Genomic DNA, 20,941 nt, shown 5'->3' with positions numbered 1-20,941 from the left:
TCTTCCTCAATTGTTTCAATAAAATTATCGACATTTTGATATTTCTATTTTAATCTCATTAACACATAAACAACACTAAGTTAAAATAACTTTTTATAACAGAGAATAATTTAATTATTTTTAAATAAAAATATATTATCTCTGTACTATATTTTTCAATAAAAAAATTAAGATAATATTTTTAACTAAAATTATATTTATAATTTTTTAAATTGTATGTTCAAAATCTTGTAGTAATTTAATAACACTTGTGATTTTGTGTTTGTATATCAGGTCCAAAAGCCACGAGCTCATTATTGTCGCAAGAAAAAAGTCCCGACTATATACCATGTAAACCAGCTAGTCATACAACCGCTATAGAGCCTAAATACAATAGATCACCCAGTGAATATGGTGGAGCTATTTCAAAATTGTTGTATTATACACCAAAGCGAAAGGTACTTTATTTCGAATGTTTTATTAGTGACATACGCATATGTACGTAAATCAATGTCTCTAAAGCATATTTTATGTCCTAACTTATGTAGAAATATGAAATGGAGTGAAGATGAATATGTAAACAATGTCCTTCTAATAGCTTACTCATATACATTATCTTTCTGTTACAGTCACCATACACGGGCATGCCTTCCAGTATTAAACATGCAATAATGCAACCGCAGGTTTTGCATTCCGATACCAAAAGCTTTTACGAATCAACATTGTGGAGGAAAGAAAAAGAAATTTGCTTATCACGAATGGGACGCAACAGTAAAGAGTACAATGTAATACATAGAACATTTATAATATATAATTTTATATTTGTGCATATACATATTATTTATAATACATATTTTAGCTACATACTATTAACACTATGTATTTTAATTTATTAATTTACTTTTAGGATTTTTCACTATCGCAACAAATAGTTTGTAACACTTCTATCACTGATGATGATAAAGTACAATATTCCACACCACGTGTAAAAAATGCTGATGATACATATACAATTGCGGAAAAAGGTAACTCGAGAGAGAGAGAGATCTATTTTTCAAAATTTTATATTAAATATCAATGTAAAATTAATTTCATCCGTATATTTTCTATAATACTTCACTACTGAATGAGTTATTTATTATTTCATTATCATTAAAGGTAATTGTACTGAAGATAACAAAGAGTCACTAAAAGACACGAGTAGCGGCGTGTCCACGAAGCTTTCGACTCCAAATCAATCTATACAAAACCTGAAGGATGCCCTCGACCGTGCTACGGAAATAGTACGCTCGACAACACCTTCCAAAATTTACAATTCCAAGCCCGACCTAACTGATATACAAGAATGCGAGGCTGCATTCGAGGACATGTACGGAATGAAATATAACGACAACGAAGAGATCGAAGTTATCGAAAGATCGACAGCTGGCAACGGAGATTTTCTGGGGATGGACGAAGTTGAAAGTGTAAAAGCTAATAACGAAACTGCCGCGAAACAGGAACGAATATTCAATCAAGCTTTTATAAGTAGCCAAAGCCTCAGCTCCACGACTACGAAAACGTCAATCGAGTCCGAAGCATCAGCGCAGAATCAACAGTCAATGAGGTCGAGAGAAGTGGATCAGAATAAAATACCTTTTACAAATAGGATTACATCAACCTCCCAAAAAAATAGAGACATTAGAGCAGACGAAAGAGATTATGTTAATTTACGTTCTATAAACAGTGTCGTAATGAAAGATTCACCAAGAAGACGTTCTCTACCCGCAAGACTGAATAATTTGGCTATGACGCATAACCCAAGGATTCTTTTAAATAAAAAAGTAAAGATAATTTTTTTTTACTAAAATTATGTTTATAATTTTTTAAATTGTATACAACTGAAGTCATGATGAAATTAGATCTGAGATCTGTTACAAATTTTGTTTTTAATTTTTGCGAACAAGTCACTTTTGTTGTGTATTAACGTAAATTGTTTATTCGATCTTTGTTACAGAACATACAAGGCAGCCAATATACGATCGAGGACATATATATCGACGATGAATTCGGAAGTAACTTAAATTACAATCTAATCCTCTTAAATGACGATATTCTAAGCGACGATGAAAGTCTACCTCAGACCACCGAACTATAAACCTGCGTTGAACTCCAACGTTCAATTGTTCACACCTTTGTGAAAAAAAAGGCGTTGTTCTTTATAAATAATTTATTTTTATTTATTCTGTTTTGACGGCAAAATTCTATGCTTTTATTCTATCGCCATTCTGACGACATGATTAATGCAAATAATATCTAATTTAACAATATTCGTTACTTCTAATTGCTTATTTATATTTACACAAAGACAAATAATCTAATATTATACAAAATGTTTACCATATTATAATCGAATAATTATAATAATCTAGTAAAAAAAAAACATTACTTCCTTATTATTAAATAAATTAAAAACTTGCATACGTAAATTTGTTAAATTCGTTCTACGACAATCATTTAAACCTTACATACCTAAAATAAATGATAAGAGTGACATAAAAAAAAAAGTATTTTTCACAAGTTTACTATAAAAGTTCCTCGGGGAACGTTTTGTATATATTTTAGATTATTTGCTGAATCTAAATATATACCTTATTTCACATAACATGCACAATTATCTTATTGTGCAATAACATAAGAATTATCGATATCTTGTGGCATTTATTTTTTATAGAAGTTACAATGTAGATAGAGAGAATATCCTTTTTCGTAAAAGTAAATATAAGAAAGTTAAATATATATTAGCGCAATCTACTTTGTGTACATACACCCGATTTTATTTATATCACATATATATATATATATATTAATCATTGCATTGCGTAGCTACTTTCACAATCACTTGTGCTCTGCTATTCCCCCAATTTCCATAGCCTGTGCAAAAATATGAAGTTTTGTCCAATAATAGCTTTAGGAAACAAAACGATTCGCTTTTGAAAGTGGCGTTTACTTATACATCTTATAATTGCCAAAATATATGTAATTCTCAAGCGCAGGATTTTGTTACGCAGGATAGTTTAATTTATAGGGCCAGTCCGAAGACAGATACAATGCAATACATGGTTTTGTTTTCCCAGCGCACCGTGCAGCTGCCATCGGTAGCGTTATCCCAGTAACACGAACTCGCGGTATGAAGTCCAGCTCCGTTTTTCTGCATGATTGTACAAGTTACTGCAAAAATGTACAATTCGATATTAAGGAAAAGCAAAATTCACAAGAATATCATACATTTCAGAGCATATATAAAGGTCAATATTAATATAAAATTAATGTAAAAATCTTTCTCGAGATTAGAAAATTAGTCCTACGTACCAATATATTTGTAAGCCTTCTGTAATTTCGTTAGATTGCCCAGGCACGCCTCTACCACGTTCGAGGTCCATTGATTAACTTTATTATGCTGATACGTATTACCACCTATTGACACCTCGATCGCCTCCTTGATAATGTTGCTCACATCGTCTACCACAAATTGCAGCTGGAACCATAATAACATCTCGAATCATTTCACATGAAGCGACAAAAATATATTAGGATTTGGTTAAAGATATTAAAATACTATTTTGCTATTTAGCACTAAAAAAAAAAACAGACAAATAAATCTGGATAAGTGACTGTAGAACCAAATCTTTGATGAGGAAAAATCTACTCTAAGCTTAACACAATTAGGAGCATCTATAAAATTAATTCAGAGCAACTCTTAATTGAGATATTATCACTAATTTACATAATTTCAATCGCTGCGTCTGACATTGACGGTAGATTCGTTATTCAAGATCTTTTGTTTAATTAAAATTATAAAGAAATGTTCACGACCTAACCTCCTCTTGCGCATCCTCCATCTCGGGCGAACACTAAGGACAACTGCTTCGGACACCGAGGGCGATTTTCCGCGATAATTCAAAGCTTATTATTCATCCGACTGAGGATGATTGTCAGATTTAGCGCTGAAAAATGTAAACGCCACGAAATCTGGCTTGTCGCAACGATCGAAATTTCGGAAACGAAAGTGCCCACGATTGCCCCCTAATTTTCCACGTAGCTGCCACCTATTTTTCACTCTGACGTATTGCAAGAGTAATTGCGCTAACAAGACTTGATCGTCACACTCGTCGCGTTCGTTTTATTGAAATTATCTTCTGCGATATCGCCGCGTGAGATCAATCCGTTCCGTAAATATAAGCCGTAGTCGATGATAAATTCCGAACTGTCACATCGCCGGTTGCCGTTACTCCGATATGACAGAATTGTGGAGAGAGGGAGAGGTTCTCAACCCCACGGCTGTCCATCTGGGGCTGCGTTCAGAAACTTCGCCCAGGTGCATCTAGATATCATTTTATCCTTGTTTAACATTCGGTGAATAACAAGGATAACATGATATATCGTGAATTCCTGAACGCAGCCCAGGAAAAGATTCACCTAGCTGGAATATTAAATATTCTGCCGATTTCAAATCTTGATTTTTTTCTCGGCGAGAGATTTCAATTTTATTTTTATTCATTTGCCTTACGGAAAAGCTCAATAAGCGTTCGCCTTTATGATTATCTATAATGATTTGCATTCTAATTCGTACGAAATGGAACAATTTAAAATAGCTAAGAGAAAACTTATTAACTATATAAGATCCTTTTTTAAGAAATTATTTTCATTTGAATAAATTAATAATCAATGTCACAAATTGATTATTAATTAGATATTGATGCTTATATTAAAGATTAGTAGATATATTATTGATGCAAATATCGGAAAATTTAAACCTTCCCTCCCAAATACAAAGTTTTAAAACTGACGTATAAAACTTTAAAATGTCTTTTATATAGATGTTAAGGAAGATGATAAATAGATGTCAGAAGCTTGATTTAATACTTCAAAAAAATTACAGTTGTCTCAAAAAACACGAGGTATTAGAAGAGAATATAATATATTATAACAAAAATTCCACGAAATAATAGAAAACTTAAGTTTAAATTTAGAAGAAATTGCAGTCATACATAAATAACAAGCAGATCAAACTAATCAATCAGAGTATTTAAAAAAAATTAATTTTATTCCATTTATTAACATAATAAATTATGGAACAAAATTTTGATTTTTTTTAATTTTACGTGTTATTCTCTGTAATAAGAGCGGTAAGGAGAAATATTGTTATATTTTCTCCTTCAAATAATCTAGTGCATATGTAGGCTGATCACGGTCGGTTTCGAACCAGCTGAGACCTTTTAACTACAAGTCGAACGTTCTTACACAGAGCTAACACGTAAACTCACTGTGACAATTAAAATTGATTCTACTCTAGATATTACAATTGTTGCTGAACGAAGGCATCGACTTTAGCAAATAAAAAAATAATATAAATTTTCGACGATGAAACAGCAAATAGTTTCCAAGAACGAATATCTCGAATCGATATAAAGCATGCATTAGCGCAGAATAGCGCGAATGACCGAATTATAATAAACACATACATACATATACATACGCCGATTAACGCAATGGAAACAACGAGCGCAACAAACCTCTCTCAAGTTGATTCTCATGAGAACCACTGCTCTAGTGAAAAATCAATTCAAGTGGACAACGTCGACAACGTTGGCAGACCTGAAAGCGCTGGCGGACGATTGGCAGACGTGAGAGCGCCGCGGCAAATGGCGCGGTCGACTCGCGAAGCATCGTTTTGAAAAGTAACGGCGATCGGCCGCCGTCCGCCTTCAACGCCGGGGTTTGTTGTCCACGCGCTTTGTTTCGCGCCCGCGTTCGGGATATTCTGTGTGCGAGGGGATGCGGTGAGAGTGAGAGTTCCTGCCGGAAACGATGACGGAGTTCGAGGAGACGCTCGCGCCGACGGCGGAGTTCGACATGTGAGTAAAATCCGCCATCCGAGCCCCAGTGCGATGGGTATATCCTTCCTCTGCTCTGCATCTGATCGAACCCCCTCCGCTCCGCGGTCCCGCACTCGCTACGAACTCTCGCACGTGGGGCTCGCTGCGTTTGTAAATATAAATAGACACATATATTTCTGCCGCTCGTGGTGAAACGCGTACCCTGCGCGACGACCGCGGCGTCCCCGGCGATGTGTCGAGACGCACCGGAGATGATCCGATTCGTTACAATGTTTACATGCCTATACTACTCGCGCGTGAATTGCGAGAATAAGTGACGTCACGCCGTCCCGTATTTACATTGTTTATAAAACTGTACAAGTATGGAAACAATGTGAGTACGAAAACAATAGAGCGCCTTAATCGATATCAACGGATTTATCTTTTTTTTTTAGACCGTTGTTTTATTAATTAATTTCCTTCTTTAGATTATTTTTTTAATCCTTCTTTTATTTTGTGTGTAAGTGAAATCACAATAATAAGTTGTCTTGTATTTGGGATCGACACTTTTTTTTAACTTGAAAAACGCGGTTTTTTTTCAGGGAAGAAAAGTACAGTGTAGGGATTGAGAACGTAAGTGACATATGCGAACGACGTGCCGTTATGTCACGTAATTTTGCAACATGTATTCCACAATAAATTGTGAATTCACTCACTGTTTGCAATTGACAGCGGTTATCTCCCTACGAGGTTAAGGATCGTCTTACATATCGCAGCGGTTATCAGTTCTCTCGTTTGTGCGCTGTGCGTCAATCTCAAACCGTCAAGGACGACTTCGATTAAACTCCTGTTAGTTTAATCAGCGATTCAATCGGCAGAGACGACTTTCGCTTACAGCGAAATTTCTAGCTATGTAATTCATCGTCACCTTAATCTAATCATTCTTGTCGAACAGCAAAAGACAAATAATTCATGTTAGCGAAATACACGAAGGTATACGCTCGATAAATTAATTGCCGTTTAAATTAATCAGAAATTTGGTCGAAGTTCAGCTTGATAGTTTGACAAGAAAGAACTCCTGGACGAGAATGCACTTCAGTATTTAAATTTATTTTAAATTACTTAAATTTATTTTGAATATTTAAATTTATTTAAATATCTCGCGAGTGATGTAATCACTGTGGTTGCGTTCCTCTTGGCGCTTACAGCGCTTATAAGCATCATTCGTCTTTGTTTAATATTTGTTAAACAACAAGGATGAAATGATTTTGTGAGCGCTGTAACCAGCTGTATAAGCGCCAAACGGAACGCAGCCTGTAACAAACGTCGGTCAAACGTTCAAAAATCTTTCATACTCTGGAGAAAAAAAAGCGTGCCGAAGCACAACATCCTGTGTAGCGTTTTGCTTTCGTCTCTCGACGTAGCGTCAATTACGCTTGCAATTACATTTACAATCGACACACTTGTTCGGTTGAGAAACCCTGAGCTCTCAGATCGGCGTTAGATTCGTTTTCGTGTTTTTACGCGATCTTCCGTACTCTCCCCGTTTTCCGCTTCTGTCATTCACAGTTAGCCGACCCTTCGCATCCTCCTCTCTTCTTCCGTCTCCTCTTACACCCCGTTTCTCCCCCTTTCCCTGATGTATATGTGCGTTGCTCTCTCATGTGGTCCCTTTTTCTCCCTTCCGCTTCTCTTTGATCTGACAGTACATCGGCGTTTACATTGGCTACCGCGTGCTGACTTACACGTCCGTCGATAACGAAGAAAGCGAGAAGATCAGGGAAACTTGTAGTAAATACAAATACACGTTCCTGACACTGGCATTTACGAATATTCGTTTAATCACTGAACGAACAAATTGAAATCGATTGTGTAGTCTAGGAGCATCAATTTGCTTTAACAGATGCGATCTATCATTTTTGTAGAAATAATTAAATAGACAAGTGTAAATTCTTGGCAAATAATGAATTCTTGAAAAAGTTGTCGAGACAAGTGTCCGCAAAATATTATTTATACAGTATATTTAACAGTTATTAAAATGTATATAATATGTCTGCAAAATTATCTGTATATTTAGATATATCGATTTTAGATATATCGAGAATAAAAAAATTAGTATCTTAAAAATTTCATATTTAAGAATTTTAGAATTTTATCTAAAGAAGCTGTGAGTGTGTATTTAGATATATCGAGAATAAAAAAATAAGTATCTTAAAAATTTAATATTTAAGGATTTTAGAATTTTATTTAAAGAAGCTGTGAAGGGAATAATTAATAGAAGCTAAATGTTCTTTATACAAGAAAAAAGAAAAATGTGGAATATATGTGTATTTAGATGTACATGTATATTGAGAATTAAAAGAAAAATAAATATCTTAAAAATTTAAGGATTATTATAATAAGGAATATTTAAGGATTTTAGAATTTTATCTAAAGAAGCTGTGAAGGGAATAATTAATAGAAGCTAAATGTTCTTTATATAAGAAAAAAGAAAAATATGGAATATATATGTTTATTTAGATATATATATCGAGAATTGAAAAAAAATAAGTATCTTAAAAATTGAATATTTAAGGATTTTAGAATTTCATCTAAAGAAGCTGAAGGGAATAATTAATACTTGGAAGTTAAACGTTATTTACACACAAGAAAAAAGAAAAATGTGGAATAGTTTTCAGTATTTAAGAAGCACTTCGCGTCCTTCAAGCTTTTAAGATTCCTCAGATTTTGCATTTTCCCGAATCTTATATCAGTATAGAACAGACGCTGCCTTGTCCCCTCATCCTTCTCTCCTCCGGTTACTCTCGCGGTCGGTCGACACGGCGCATCCCTCGCATCTCCTACCCCCCTCTCCCCGTTGTCCCCCCCGCGCCGTCGCCTCCATCCCTCTATTTCTGCTCGACTCGTGTTGCCGCCGTCCGTCGTCAGTCGTTTTCGGTACGCTCGGCGATACGCGAGTGACGTGTGTTTCGAAACACAATCCCCCGTGGTTGCGTCGGAGGAGCGCCCGAGTAAACGGAATCGGACGGACTGACGGGATCAGCAGTACTTTACGCGCGCGGATCACGACTTGGCGAGGGCCATCGTCGTCGAGATAAGATAGAGCGGAGCCTCGTCAGATCTTGAAACAAAGGGGAAAGAAGACTTCATCCCCGTCGACGTCTCAGGGAGCCGCGGCCGTCGCGTAAAATTGCCGCGAATCGTCGCGAGATCACCCGCCGACGACGTGACACCGACCGCGAATGTCTCGCGCTCTGGACTCGCGGGATACGATAACGGCCGTGCGGAATTGTCTCTGATGCGTCATCTCGCGCGAGAGCCGATGCCATTGATCGGTCCAGCTGCGCGGAGGAGCGTTATAGTACGTTCGCGCTAACGCTGCCGCCCTCGCGGGCAGAGAGAAACGATATCCCAGATACTCTTTCCGTGCCTCTCTCCGACCCTCACGCGGCGCCAAAAGGGTGGTTGGTGGGAAGGGTGGTATGTCTCGTCTACGCGAGAACCGGAGTGCAGTCTCGACGGTTGATCGCGCAGGATCGTACACGAGATCCTGATTTTTCCCCCCCCGAGGAAACACACACCGTCGTGTCCCGCGTCGTTTGTGTTTTTAAGAAGAGATCAGGACGTAATATTTTTAGGATTCTATAGGCGAGATTTGTGTCGTGAGAGTACATTGTACTCTCTTCACGGAGAATTGATCTCCGTTTTTCGAGACTTTTGTTGTTTTTGAGGGCCCGAACGATATCGCGGCGCTTTGCAGTGCCCGAGGATTTAGTGACGTTCGTGCGTACGGATCACGTGTTTTCGCCTCGTGATTGCTGCCGAATTGCTACGCAATGCTTCTCGGTGGCTGCAGATATTCCATCCAGAGTCAGAATGTGCCGTCCACGAGGACCGGCGCCTGGGGCCCTTATAATTCCTTCCGAAAGTGAGTGTCGTGAATATTGAAGTCTGATTAATCATTGATTTATTATTTTGATTCGCGAAATGTCAGGCAGCGTAGTAAGTCTCAATAATAATCTCGGTGTTACTGTAAATTAATTTATTTAAATTTGCAATTTCTTCTATCTGCCTCTGTGATTTGAACGTATTATTTTAACTTATCGATAATTTGAATGAACATAGAATTATTGGAGAATTGAAAATAAAACGAGAAATCCGAATGATAAGGTGGAATTTTATTAAATTGTACATTTTTTTAAATCGATATTTGTCGAGAGATTTTTAATGTCGTAAATATTTAGTAACTATTCACGAACGTTTTAACTTAAAAAATATTATTGTTTTATTGTATTGTTTTAACAGAAATTAAACTCTACTTTTGTCAAAACACTGTTTATCGCGCTAGAAAAAGATATTAAAGATAAACCGTGTTTTTGCTGTCGAAAATAATGGATTACTTTCGTTGTTCCGAGAATATTGTCGGCGTTAAAAAGGTTAATGCAGGTTAATGACGAGATAATAATTTAATTTGCCTTCTTTGTGCTCTTTACTGCATATCCTTTAACGTGCATTTAGCTAGCGTATTATAATATACTTGCATAGTCTTTTTGATAGAAACTAATAATTTTATAACGCACTAAAGTGCATCATCAGAATCTGACGATTTATATCGAACATAGGAAATATATTTCTTTTTAAATCAAACTGATGAGAGCTTTTACAATTATAGCTTTGTTACTAATCTATCACTAATTATCACTTAGTTTATTAACCGCGTGAGAAATTATCGTACTATTATCCCACATTCGGAATGTATGTAACAATTTTTTTTCTATCGTGTAAGGTAGGAGTTTGTCAGCCGCATATAGTGCATATGCATGAAGCAAAATACATCGCATTAATCTACATACCTATGACCTCTTTGAGTATTATTTGGGCATCTTGCAATGATATTGCCCCCCCCCCCTCTCCTCATTTCGACAGCCAGAAGTCAAATGATGATTGAATAAAAATTATAAAATTATTACAATGCAGACAGCGGGTATAGCTTATTCGTGCGAGGTACACAGTCGCGACATCGTATTACAAATAAAGTCCTACTGACAGGATCCATCTAATTATTTAACCGCTCGGTCAATTCGTTTAACGAACCGTTAATTGAGGAAACTTTGCACGCGGCTGACACCTACGCGATAGTTGCATGTGTGGTAACCAAGTAAAAGTTTGCATGATCTCGTATGAAAATATGTCATTCGCGTTAATTCTTTATTAAATGCATAATCTATAATATTGCAGCAAAACAGTTATTGATGAACTCGGTAGAAAAGTGAAAAAATCGAGTGATATTAACTACCGTGTAATTTACTTGTAGACAATGTTATCAATATCTAATATAATTGTTTTAATTATAGAAATTATTTTATACTAATTATATTAATAATATATTAGTTAATATTAACTAATTTTATTAATAATAAGGATGATGCTGGATCAAATTTTAGCTTAATATTTTTTAAATGTTTTATTTGTTCACTTTTCTAGAGATTTGCATTGTTAGAGATTTTTATAACTTAAAAGAAGATGCGAAAGTTTACATAAATCAGATGGTCCATAGAATCGTAATGCATCTTTGATGTGTTACTTGTGTTCGTTGTTAGTGTTAGATATTCAGGCGAGTGGCACGTTCGGTCCATGTGGCTGCTGCTACACTCGACTGTTATATACTGCGTATCGATTATCTGTTTCATCCACCATGTTGTCAGACGATAACTGATGGTGCACCCTTTCATGAAACTGCTTCCTCATCTCGTATACTGACAAGCGCCGTCTTTATCTAGATTCTGTTTGTCAAAAAACGTATCGCTATTCATTTTTTTTTTAACGAGACTCGCGCTGCATTTTAATTTATCGCGATATTTTTTCAATACTTAATTCCAATTTTTATCTTTATTAATTTAAATTATGAAATTCATTTTCTCAATTTTTAAACGATGTAGAATAGAAGACATGCAATATTTCAAATATAAATTGAGTAAAGTAAAATTAAATTAAATTAAATAGTTTAAACTTATCTACATTAATATATTATTTTTTCTTTAATACAGTAATAGCTCTAATTAATAGTGACATTTTTTATGTATTTCACGAGAATTATAGCTCGTAGCAAAGATATTAATTTATTTCTAATAAGAAAAATCTAAAAAAAAAAAGATTAAATTTCGACACATTACTTCATTGTTCGAAGTAATCTAAAGTTGAATCACCTCACAATCTGTCGTGAAAGCATATAAATGAATCATATTGTATCACGTAATGCGTAATTACAACCGTGAACGAACTCAAGCAGTTTAACGCTGTGTTATCGCATAATGCGCGCCTTGCGCTCGTCTTTTGTAGCCCCTCTAACGACACGCGTGTCCCCGGTGCAACTGCAAGATTCCGAGAAGTCTGTATCCGGAGTGGTTAAACCTGGTGTAAGGGTAGCGCTTAATATATAACGGTGTCGGATGCACGCAGGGGTAAAGTCGAAAGCCGGCAGTTGTGCACGTGTCTTCTGCGTCCGCCGCTCGGGCGTTGTTGACGAGAATTCAATTTCCTGCAAGCCTGGAAAATTGTCTGAGCTGATAACTTAATAGGATTGCAGGTTGAGATACCTTCTCACTCTCTTTATGATGTAACGCAATGCTTACGCATAAAATAGCTTCTATGAATATTTTTGAGAAAAATGTATAGCGTGAGCAAATAATTATGGGCGACGCACTAGACGCACGCTAGATGCACCGTGTATATGTGCATTTTAGTTTTCTCTTACGTAACGACAATATGAAATTCACTTCCTCATGTCTACCACATGTCTTCTAATTCTAATTATAACCGAAGATTATACCACGACTTTGCGAACATGTGATATGCTTTGTATACGCAAGTCAACTTCTCAGTTTTTTTTATCTACCCAAAAATCTTGCAGTGTATAGTATTTTAATCCTTTGCATCATGATGGAACGCTCTGCAGCGTCTCACCTTTTTCTGCTCAGTTTTTAATTATTTTGATGAATTTCTTGACATTAATTATCGGTTTTTTGTTTTTGTAGAGTCCCTAGAACACAAATAAGTGTTTAAAAAAATAAACAACCATAAATTTTATTTGCGTAATTGTTATAAACAAATTTGTTAAAATTTATTCTTTTTTTTAAAAAAGTGCATTTTCTATTAAACTATTGTCAATATCAATTTAGGCTCATTTAGGCTATCCTAAAATATTTTTCAGAATTTTTTATATTTTTTTCGTTACGTTGTTCTTCTATTACAAATTGATAAATTTTTGAAAAATATGTAAAAATCAATATTTTCTATTGTAAATCCAAATAGATAGTTTGAATTTCTTATAATGATGTTCTAGGAGTTTTTTGGATCACTGAATCCTAATCTGAGATCAAAATTTTCAAAATGTAATTAAATCCAAATTGGCGAAATCGATATGAAATAAAAAACGTTAAAGTAGCCTTATTACTTTGTTAGTTTCTGGTATTTTGGTCACTATACATCTGTTCCTGACTAAATAATTTATTTTTATAAATCATGAAATACTAAATACTTTACTAAAAATTATTTGAATTATTATCCATCATATTTTTTGGATCGATTATTTTAAATTAAAAAATTTTGACTTCTGATTCGTAATCAGCGATTCGAAAAATCCTCGGGTACAAAATTTCAAAAGAATCGATCTGATACAAAAATTTGTGACTCAAATGATTAATATAAATAATACACAATAATTTTGTTGGTATATAATAGTATGTGAAGTAATAATTTAATTTAATTGATCAATTATATGTTACCAATGTTATGCAGCAGCTGTAACTCAATTTAAGCCGTCGCTTTTCGCGGAAAATGTGCAGTTTCCGTGACACTCATTATAGATCTTCTCCCATCATGATCTTTAATACGCGAGCATATTTTGTCGCCGTTCTATATTACGACTGTGTGTTTCTCTTAGAATATTGCCTTTACCACGAAATGTGATACTTTTTGCACGGATTCTACGCGTCATGATTTGCAAACGCATCCCATGACTTCGCTATTTCTAGCTTACGAGATTCGGTAGATATCAATCATGGCTTTTACTATTTCTAGCTTACGATATTCGCAAAAGAATCTGTATTCCTAAATGCCGGTCTTTTGTTTTATTATTAGACGAATTGAATAATTTTGCGCATGAGACAGCGCGAATTTTGCAATAATATTCAATTCCAATTGAAAAAAAAAAAATAGTTTTTATACAAAAATTTTATCTTTTTTAGTTGTTTTATACTTAATATCAAATAAATAGATTTGACGAGATATTCAATGACTCGAGAAGTCAAACTTAAAGTCCCCTTACGATAAATAGTCCGTGTGTTATCTCTTTTGATCAAGAAGTTTATGTAAGTCGAATGAAAGGTAAAGAGACGCGCATACATATTTTTAGCAATCTTTTCCTAAAGAAAAAGTTATTTTAGACTTATATATATTTGATTTTTATATATGTGTATGCTGAGCAAGATTAAGCTCGCTTAAATTAAGTATTTGTTATAAATAACGCCATTAGCTTCTCAAAAATTCCGTACTCAAAGAGAACGGTGAGTCACCTATCGATCCTGAGTCACTGTGGACGTTTTTGCTTGTATTTCACACCTATATTATCTTGTCTTTAGTTACTATCTGGATTTATTTCATACTGTTTACGCGCGTGGACGACGGAATCTTATGTACTTTAGATTTTTATGTACATTCTGCGAACTTCACTTTTACATCGAAAATTCGGCATTCGTTATGCTTGTATTTAACACCTATATTATCATGTCTTTAGTTACTATCTGAATTTATTTCATACTGTTTACGTGAACGACGGAATCTTATGTACCTTAGATTTTTTATGTACATTCTGCGAACTTCATTTTTACATCGTAAATTCGTTATATTTTTTTTCACTTTATATATTCAACTCTTATAATTTTTAGTCACTTATACGATCCCTTTAAAGCGTATCAATTTTAGAACTGTCTGATATCCTTCTTGGAAATCGTGCATCGGCTCGTTGGCGTGATTCGTCATGCAGAATAACGGAAAAGACGACGCGCGAGGCGCAGATTAATTACTCATTTTGCATCGCAACGGAAGACGAGCCGAAGAGAGAGAGAAAGAGAGAGAAAGAGAAAGAGAGAGAGAAATAGAATTTACGTGAAATCTAAATAAAACCTTACTGGAAATCTTATGGTTCCGTCGCGCGAGAGAGCTGCGAGACGGCTCGGCTGCAGCGGATTAATAAACCCTCGTAGAGAACACTTTGCGCCACCTTAAACTGTACCAGTAACGATTTCTAGGTAAAGCTACGGTCGGGACAGAATAAATTCGGCACAAACGATTAATTTCGTACAACAGGCTTTATTCTGTGCATACGGAAATGGCATGTTCTGTTTTATTATTACATAATGAAAATTTCGATGAGGACATTAAATTATTCTGTTAGCCGTCAGCTCTTTCCTCATAAATTCTTAACAATTGTTAATTGATTTTAGTCTAGGTGAAATTAATTTATTAATTAATAATGGAAAACATACAGAAAAATATGATGTAGGATTAATCAAATACTAATAATATAAATTATTTATTATTTATTTTTAAAAATAGATTATAACAAAAAAATTTACAACTTATTTATAGACAAGATTGGATTACAGTTTTTATAAAAAATCACAGAGCTATCAATAACTATTGTACTATTAATAATACTGGCAGGCAAACCTTATTCGTATTCCTCATGCTCCTGTAAATCATTGTCCTCTCGCTTACGTGTCGAGGCTGACTTTGTTATAGTTTTTTGGCTTTAAACGTCCCGTTGGAGTCCTGAAAATAGAACACTCGATGCTCACTTTGATCCTTTTCAAACGTTTTATCTATTCTAATTCGGTCCTTCTTATCTCCAGAGGCGCCTTCATACCATTTTTGGTCTCATTCCAAAAATATCTGTTCATTCACTATTCTTTGTTATCTTTCATTTCAATAACATTAAAATTATTTATTGCAGGGAATTAATTTTTTTTCATATGAATATATTTTGATAACATTTTTACGTGCACTAAGAATTAAAATCATTTGGTGTTTAATGAAATTGAAGATCTAAAGAAATATGCGTAATTTTCATTTTTTTACTCCGTTACTCTGTTCAAAATTATAAAATGTTTTATGTCGAATAATATGGTATTATAATTAATTTTTTATTTCACTTTGTCGCAGCACCAACATGCCGTTGCAGGAGATCACAATGAGTCAAACCCTGCCATTGACGAACGGTGAGTACATCATTTGTGTATCTTATCAAACTTAATTATGACAATATGATTGTAATTTCAATTAGCAATAATATTATGACCAGTTTTCAACTACTGTTATGCAGCAATTAATTACAATCCAATAATATTTAGCAATTAAAATCTATAATATTTGAGATAAAATAAAAATAAAATTAAGCTTGGGAAAATAAGTTCAATAATTACGAATTTTAAAAGAAGCGAAATTTAAGATCAGATATTAAGTCTTCTCTTCTCTTATCTGCGCGTCGTGCTTCTTCGATGATGCGTACAATTAATATTTCTTTCGTCGGACGTTCCTAAGAATAGCCGGATATAATTTTACGCTCTATAAAGGCGAAGGCGAGGCGGAAGATCGTAGTGATCATATAACGAACGATTACACTCGTATTTATTATTTACGGCCTCGTAAGCGGCGATTATATCATGTATCGGCAGATATCTTGATAGATCGCCACGATCGGTTCGCCACTTGAGTGAGACTCGTCATCGATATTGCAGAGCGCGATAGGGTGACTCGATTATGTATCTTTTTCCCTCGCACGCCCACCTTTATTGGTCATTTCCCTTAAGTAATTGAATCCCCCCTCCGGTTCTATTCCAATTACGGCTACAGATGTAACGTGCATGTGATGCTGTTAGCCACACTTTCAATTATACTGCTCCTAGCTTGGCTACCGTTTATCCCAGTCGGGAAGTAATAAGAATTAATCTATTTTGAGGAACATTTATTATCTGTACAGGAGTACAGATAAATTTCTTTATTATTTTATGCTGATGTAAATTTGATGTTTATTTTTTATAAATTTTTGGAAATAAAACAATTAAACATCTTCATGAAAAAAAAACTTATTCAAAATTTATTAATACGTAAAGTTTTGTTGTCTGTTGCTACCGTTGGAATTTAATTGGAATTCCCTAGAATTGGAACTTTGTCAAATAATTTTTCAATCAATCTTTAAAAAATATTAGGCTAAGCAAATATGCAGAGAAATAATGTAGATTAGAAATAGCAGAATTGGGAAAGGTTATTTTTTATTTAATTTACAAACGAATATATTCCGTATAGTTACTATTTCTGTCTGACAATCGAATTTCACACCGGTTGGATGCCCAAAATTTTCGATCGGCGCGGTTTGTTCGTCCAAGACAAATAGAAACTATTTTCGACGCGAGATCCATAAAGCGGTTCTCAGCGCGCGTGTTGCACGTTTCTTTTGTGCTCAAATGCGAACGGGTCCTTCAAATTCGGAAAAATCTCAACTTGATATTAAGATGCATTATGCACTGTGAGCCAGATGGTTCGGAATCGCAAGTAATTTCATGAGTACTCAATTCATATTCGAGATATAACGCGCACGGTCTTCCCACACGCTCTCGAACACGGCGAACATTTGCATCCGTCCGTTCAGAGGCCGCGTGAAAATGCATAGGAGGTCGCCGTTAATTTGTGTGCCGCGGCAATGCAGTTCGTTACTCCCATTCGCATGATCTGCATTTTCCGCCGTTAGTCGCCGATTGTCCGTCATTGTTTTACCGAGACTCCGCAGCTCCGTATGGATCAGGGAGGAGAATTTAATATCTACGCATCTCGCATAGGGATGACTGAATAGCTGCAGTCATTGGATCCACATTCGATACACCGCGAAAACACTCTCATATACGTTATACAATACACATTCACACATGTGTATATATGTGAGCGATAGTACAATTAACGTTTCAGGGAAAGCGAGAGTATGACGCCCTAATTTAAGAATAATGAAAAAGAGAATAAGAACAGGAACAAGAGCTGTGCACGTGTTAGATCTGGATGGATCAGGGTAGCGGAAGTTAGTTACTCATTTTTTATTTATATTCCTTGATTTAAAGGGAAAGATATACGTAAGCACGTGACACTGTGGCCGCCTAATTGTATCTCACGCCCGTAGTGTTCGAGGCCAATGAACTTTCTTGCTCGTGGTTTTACGCGAGCGAACGACGCCGACGAGTATAGTAACTCGTGCGTCTCGCACAATGTATCTGCCAATTTTTACGCTTCCGCGATGTTTTTTCTCGTTCATGAATCTGTCAGGATGAAAGTCAGGATGAAAAGGTGCAGAATGTACGTGAAAAACTTAGGCTGTTGCGTGCAAATTATATACACATATGATATAAGATTAATTTTTGAAGTAACAAGTATACTAGGTGAAATGAATTTATATCAATACATGAATTTTGATGACAACAAATTTGGTTTCGATAAATTATTTACTTTGATTTTTTTTATTAAGATTTACGGAAAGAACTAATCATTAAATAATTCAAACTCTTGCTAACTTTTTCCAATAATATAATCGGAAATATAGATAATTTGTCGGTATGAAGGTTAATAAGGATATACGATCCTCGTACACGAACTCTTTTATCTCAAATGTTTGAGATTTAAAAGATCCGAGCGAGTCACGACTGCTCGACCCAAATTTTATGATTTATTTGACGTCAGCGTGACAGTCTAGCAGTGCTTAAATTATATCAATTGAAGCACATCCGCACTTCGATTCAGTTCTCGAGGGGTTCTAAAATGGTAAAATGGTCAAGGTCATGGATACGCTGCATGTCGCAAAACGAAATAGTGCATGGGATGGACGCAATTAACGTTGGCGTTTTCTTAATCCGGCCGAAACGATTGTTTGTATCGTCTGAAAAATGTCTGCTGCGGATCTCGCGTTACAGGAAGCGAGCATTTATTTCGGGGATCCAGAAGCGCGTTCGTGACGGGGTAGGGGAACCACTCGAGCAGCACAAACGAAGTAGCGAGACGTAGCGTGTATTTATTTCTGTAACACATGAGAAAAATACAATTCTGTATTTGTTTCCATCCGCCTATGGCTTAATTTGTAAAAAGAGTTTTATTTTTAACTAACTATTTATAACTAGAAAAATTATTTTCTACATTTGTGAACACAATTCTTACTATTATCGCGGATTCAACGCGATTCTGAAATTTTATACTTGTTATATTCTGCATCATAATTCTGTTCACAAATATAAATTCTTTAAAATGGTTTATGAACTCTCGCGATGTATTAATTTAGAAAAGTAAAAGCATTATCATTAAGAAAGAACTCCCAGGAGTCGTCAGATTTCGTTAAGTAATGTCGACAGCTGCAATGGACTAAGTAGTTTTGAAGGTTCTCAACTTCATCTTGAAAATATGTATCCTTTGAATATATTAGTATATTTATTTTATCTTATAATAATATGGAAATGTTTAATCTATGACATATAAAATAAATAACGTATTAAGAAATTGAAACGTTAAATGTTTGCTTACACAGAAAATAATCTGAAATGTCAAATTGAGCCATTCTTTCCAGTAGGTTTTTCCTTTTTCTCGATTATTCCAAGATATATTTTAAATTATGCAATATATTGCATATTAAAATTTTTGTAATCACATCCTGATAAGCGTAGTGTCTGTTTGGGATACCGAGTGTGTCGTCAGGCCACAAGCACGTGGAGTCGCGCTCTACTAGTAGCCGGGCTCTCGAAATAATCGGCGATATCGTTCATTTCTAATCCAGGTCTACCGTAGGAATTATTAGCCCGTTTCTTGTTATCCGCGGAGATGAGCGAGCCAAAGCTTCAGCTTCAATTTTGCGCCTCCTGCTAAAGACAAAAGTAACCGGTTGTGTCAAAGCATTGAAGCGATGCTCCATAAGAAGCTGTTTCGCGGATGATAATAACCGTATGGATGACTCAGGCGATCATTGTTATGCACCAGATGTAATGTATTAATAGATACAAACTCCGGCATGAAGACTCCGAGTGACGTGTCGAAAAAACAATTTTTTTTTGTTCGTGAAACTCGATAGTCGTTAACTCTTAAAATTATGTGTTTTTATTTATTTAACTTGCATTGATTTTTTTTTCCTATCAGAGTACTATAACAGTTAATTATTATTAGACGAGAGTACCAATAATAGAATTATCGTGCAAAAAGTGACGAGACACGGCATACATTCGCTTTCAGAAATATTCTCGTCGAGGCGAAATCGGGAGCGGCGAAGGGTCTTCGCGGTCGGTTGGTATAAGATTTTAATTGCCGGGGACTGACCAGATTGGAGATCTGGAGAGAGGAGCGGAGGCCCCGCGAGGCGCGGAGGCTGACCTGCCAAAATAAAGATAGTTTAAACCGTTCTGGCCTAAATGTGTCATCTATAAATACGTGAGCTCGCTCTCTCGCTTCGCGGCATCTACTCGCCGGCGCGAATCGATATTGCAGTTGCATTTTTGCCGACAATCACCGGGGGGAGCGGGGGGGGGGGACGTTGTGAAAAGCGACACTTGGTCCACCGACCGGCCAGACAGGAAATAGATTTGTTTTAGTGGGCGCGCAAAGCTTTCGCGTCTCTTCCTCTGCTCTCTCTCTCTCTCTCTCTCTCGAGTTTCCCTGGAGCTTTTTACGTCGGCTATTAAGACACGTGATGGTCTCCCCGCCGGTGACAGCTGAAAAACGAATTTACGTTTAACGTTACGACGGTATTAACTTTTGCGCCCTCACGACAAAGTCTTCGTTCTCGTAAAACACTGTACTTCGCGGAAAAGACATGTTTGGAAAAGTTAGTTTTCTTTGTTTTACTGAGCGCATGCAACAAATATGTTTTGTTCATATTTCTGCATATTAAGATGTGGAATACATAATATTTCGAAGAATGCACATTTAGCCTCGCAGTACCGTGAATTTGATATGAATTTGGACTTCAACGGAAAGACGTAATTAAAATTAGGATGCTGTAGTAGATGATCATCCTCGCCGGTCGTTAT

General features: G+C 35.6%; 3 protein-coding genes across 6 annotated transcripts in view; 2 read left to right on the top strand and 1 right to left on the bottom strand.

Annotated features, from left to right (window-relative positions):
• The window catches only part of LOC105453286 (putative uncharacterized protein DDB_G0277255), a 17,164-nt gene extending 14,876 nt beyond the window's left edge, over nt 1-2,288 (top strand). Inside the window, 5 exon segments of the mRNA XM_011695093.1 lie at nt 274-437; nt 609-764; nt 887-1,004; nt 1,138-1,802; nt 1,976-2,288. Coding sequence (XP_011693395.1) covers nt 274-437; nt 609-764; nt 887-1,004; nt 1,138-1,802; nt 1,976-2,116 — 1,244 coding nt within the window. The 3' untranslated portion in view covers nt 2,117-2,288.
• A 371-nt stretch (nt 2,289-2,659) lies between these two features.
• Nucleotides 2,660-4,275, bottom strand: LOC105453272 (dynein light chain Tctex-type). Its single transcript, XM_011695075.1, has 3 exons — nt 3,840-4,275; nt 3,331-3,496; nt 2,660-3,189 (listed from the first exon to the last, which is right to left on the bottom strand). The coding sequence occupies exons 1-3, from the start codon at nt 3,858-3,860 to the stop codon at nt 3,041-3,043; spliced, it is 336 nt and encodes a 111-aa protein (XP_011693377.1). The 5' UTR covers nt 3,861-4,275; the 3' UTR covers nt 2,660-3,040.
• Nucleotides 4,276-5,679: 1,404 nt separating this feature from the next.
• Nucleotides 5,680-20,941, top strand: part of LOC105453270 (centrosomin-like) — a 29,306-nt gene continuing 14,044 nt past the window's right edge. The window contains exons 1-2 of one of the 4 annotated variants that reach the window (XM_011695068.1): nt 5,680-5,876; nt 16,059-16,114. In XM_011695068.1, coding sequence (XP_011693370.1) covers nt 5,830-5,876; nt 16,059-16,114 — 103 coding nt within the window. In that variant the 5' untranslated portion in view covers nt 5,680-5,829. Of the gene's footprint in view, nt 5,877-8,776; nt 9,766-16,058; nt 16,115-20,941 lie in introns of those variants that run through there. The other 3 variants (XM_011695070.1, XM_011695067.1, XM_011695073.1) reach the window with 3 other exon arrangements.

Source organism: Wasmannia auropunctata, unplaced genomic scaffold, assembly GCF_000956235.1.
Source record: "Wasmannia auropunctata unplaced genomic scaffold, wasmannia.A_1.0 LD336000.1, whole genome shotgun sequence".
In the NCBI taxonomy this organism is placed as follows: domain Eukaryota; kingdom Metazoa; phylum Arthropoda; class Insecta; order Hymenoptera; family Formicidae; genus Wasmannia; species Wasmannia auropunctata.
This window is presented reverse-complemented; position numbering and strand designations above follow the sequence as displayed.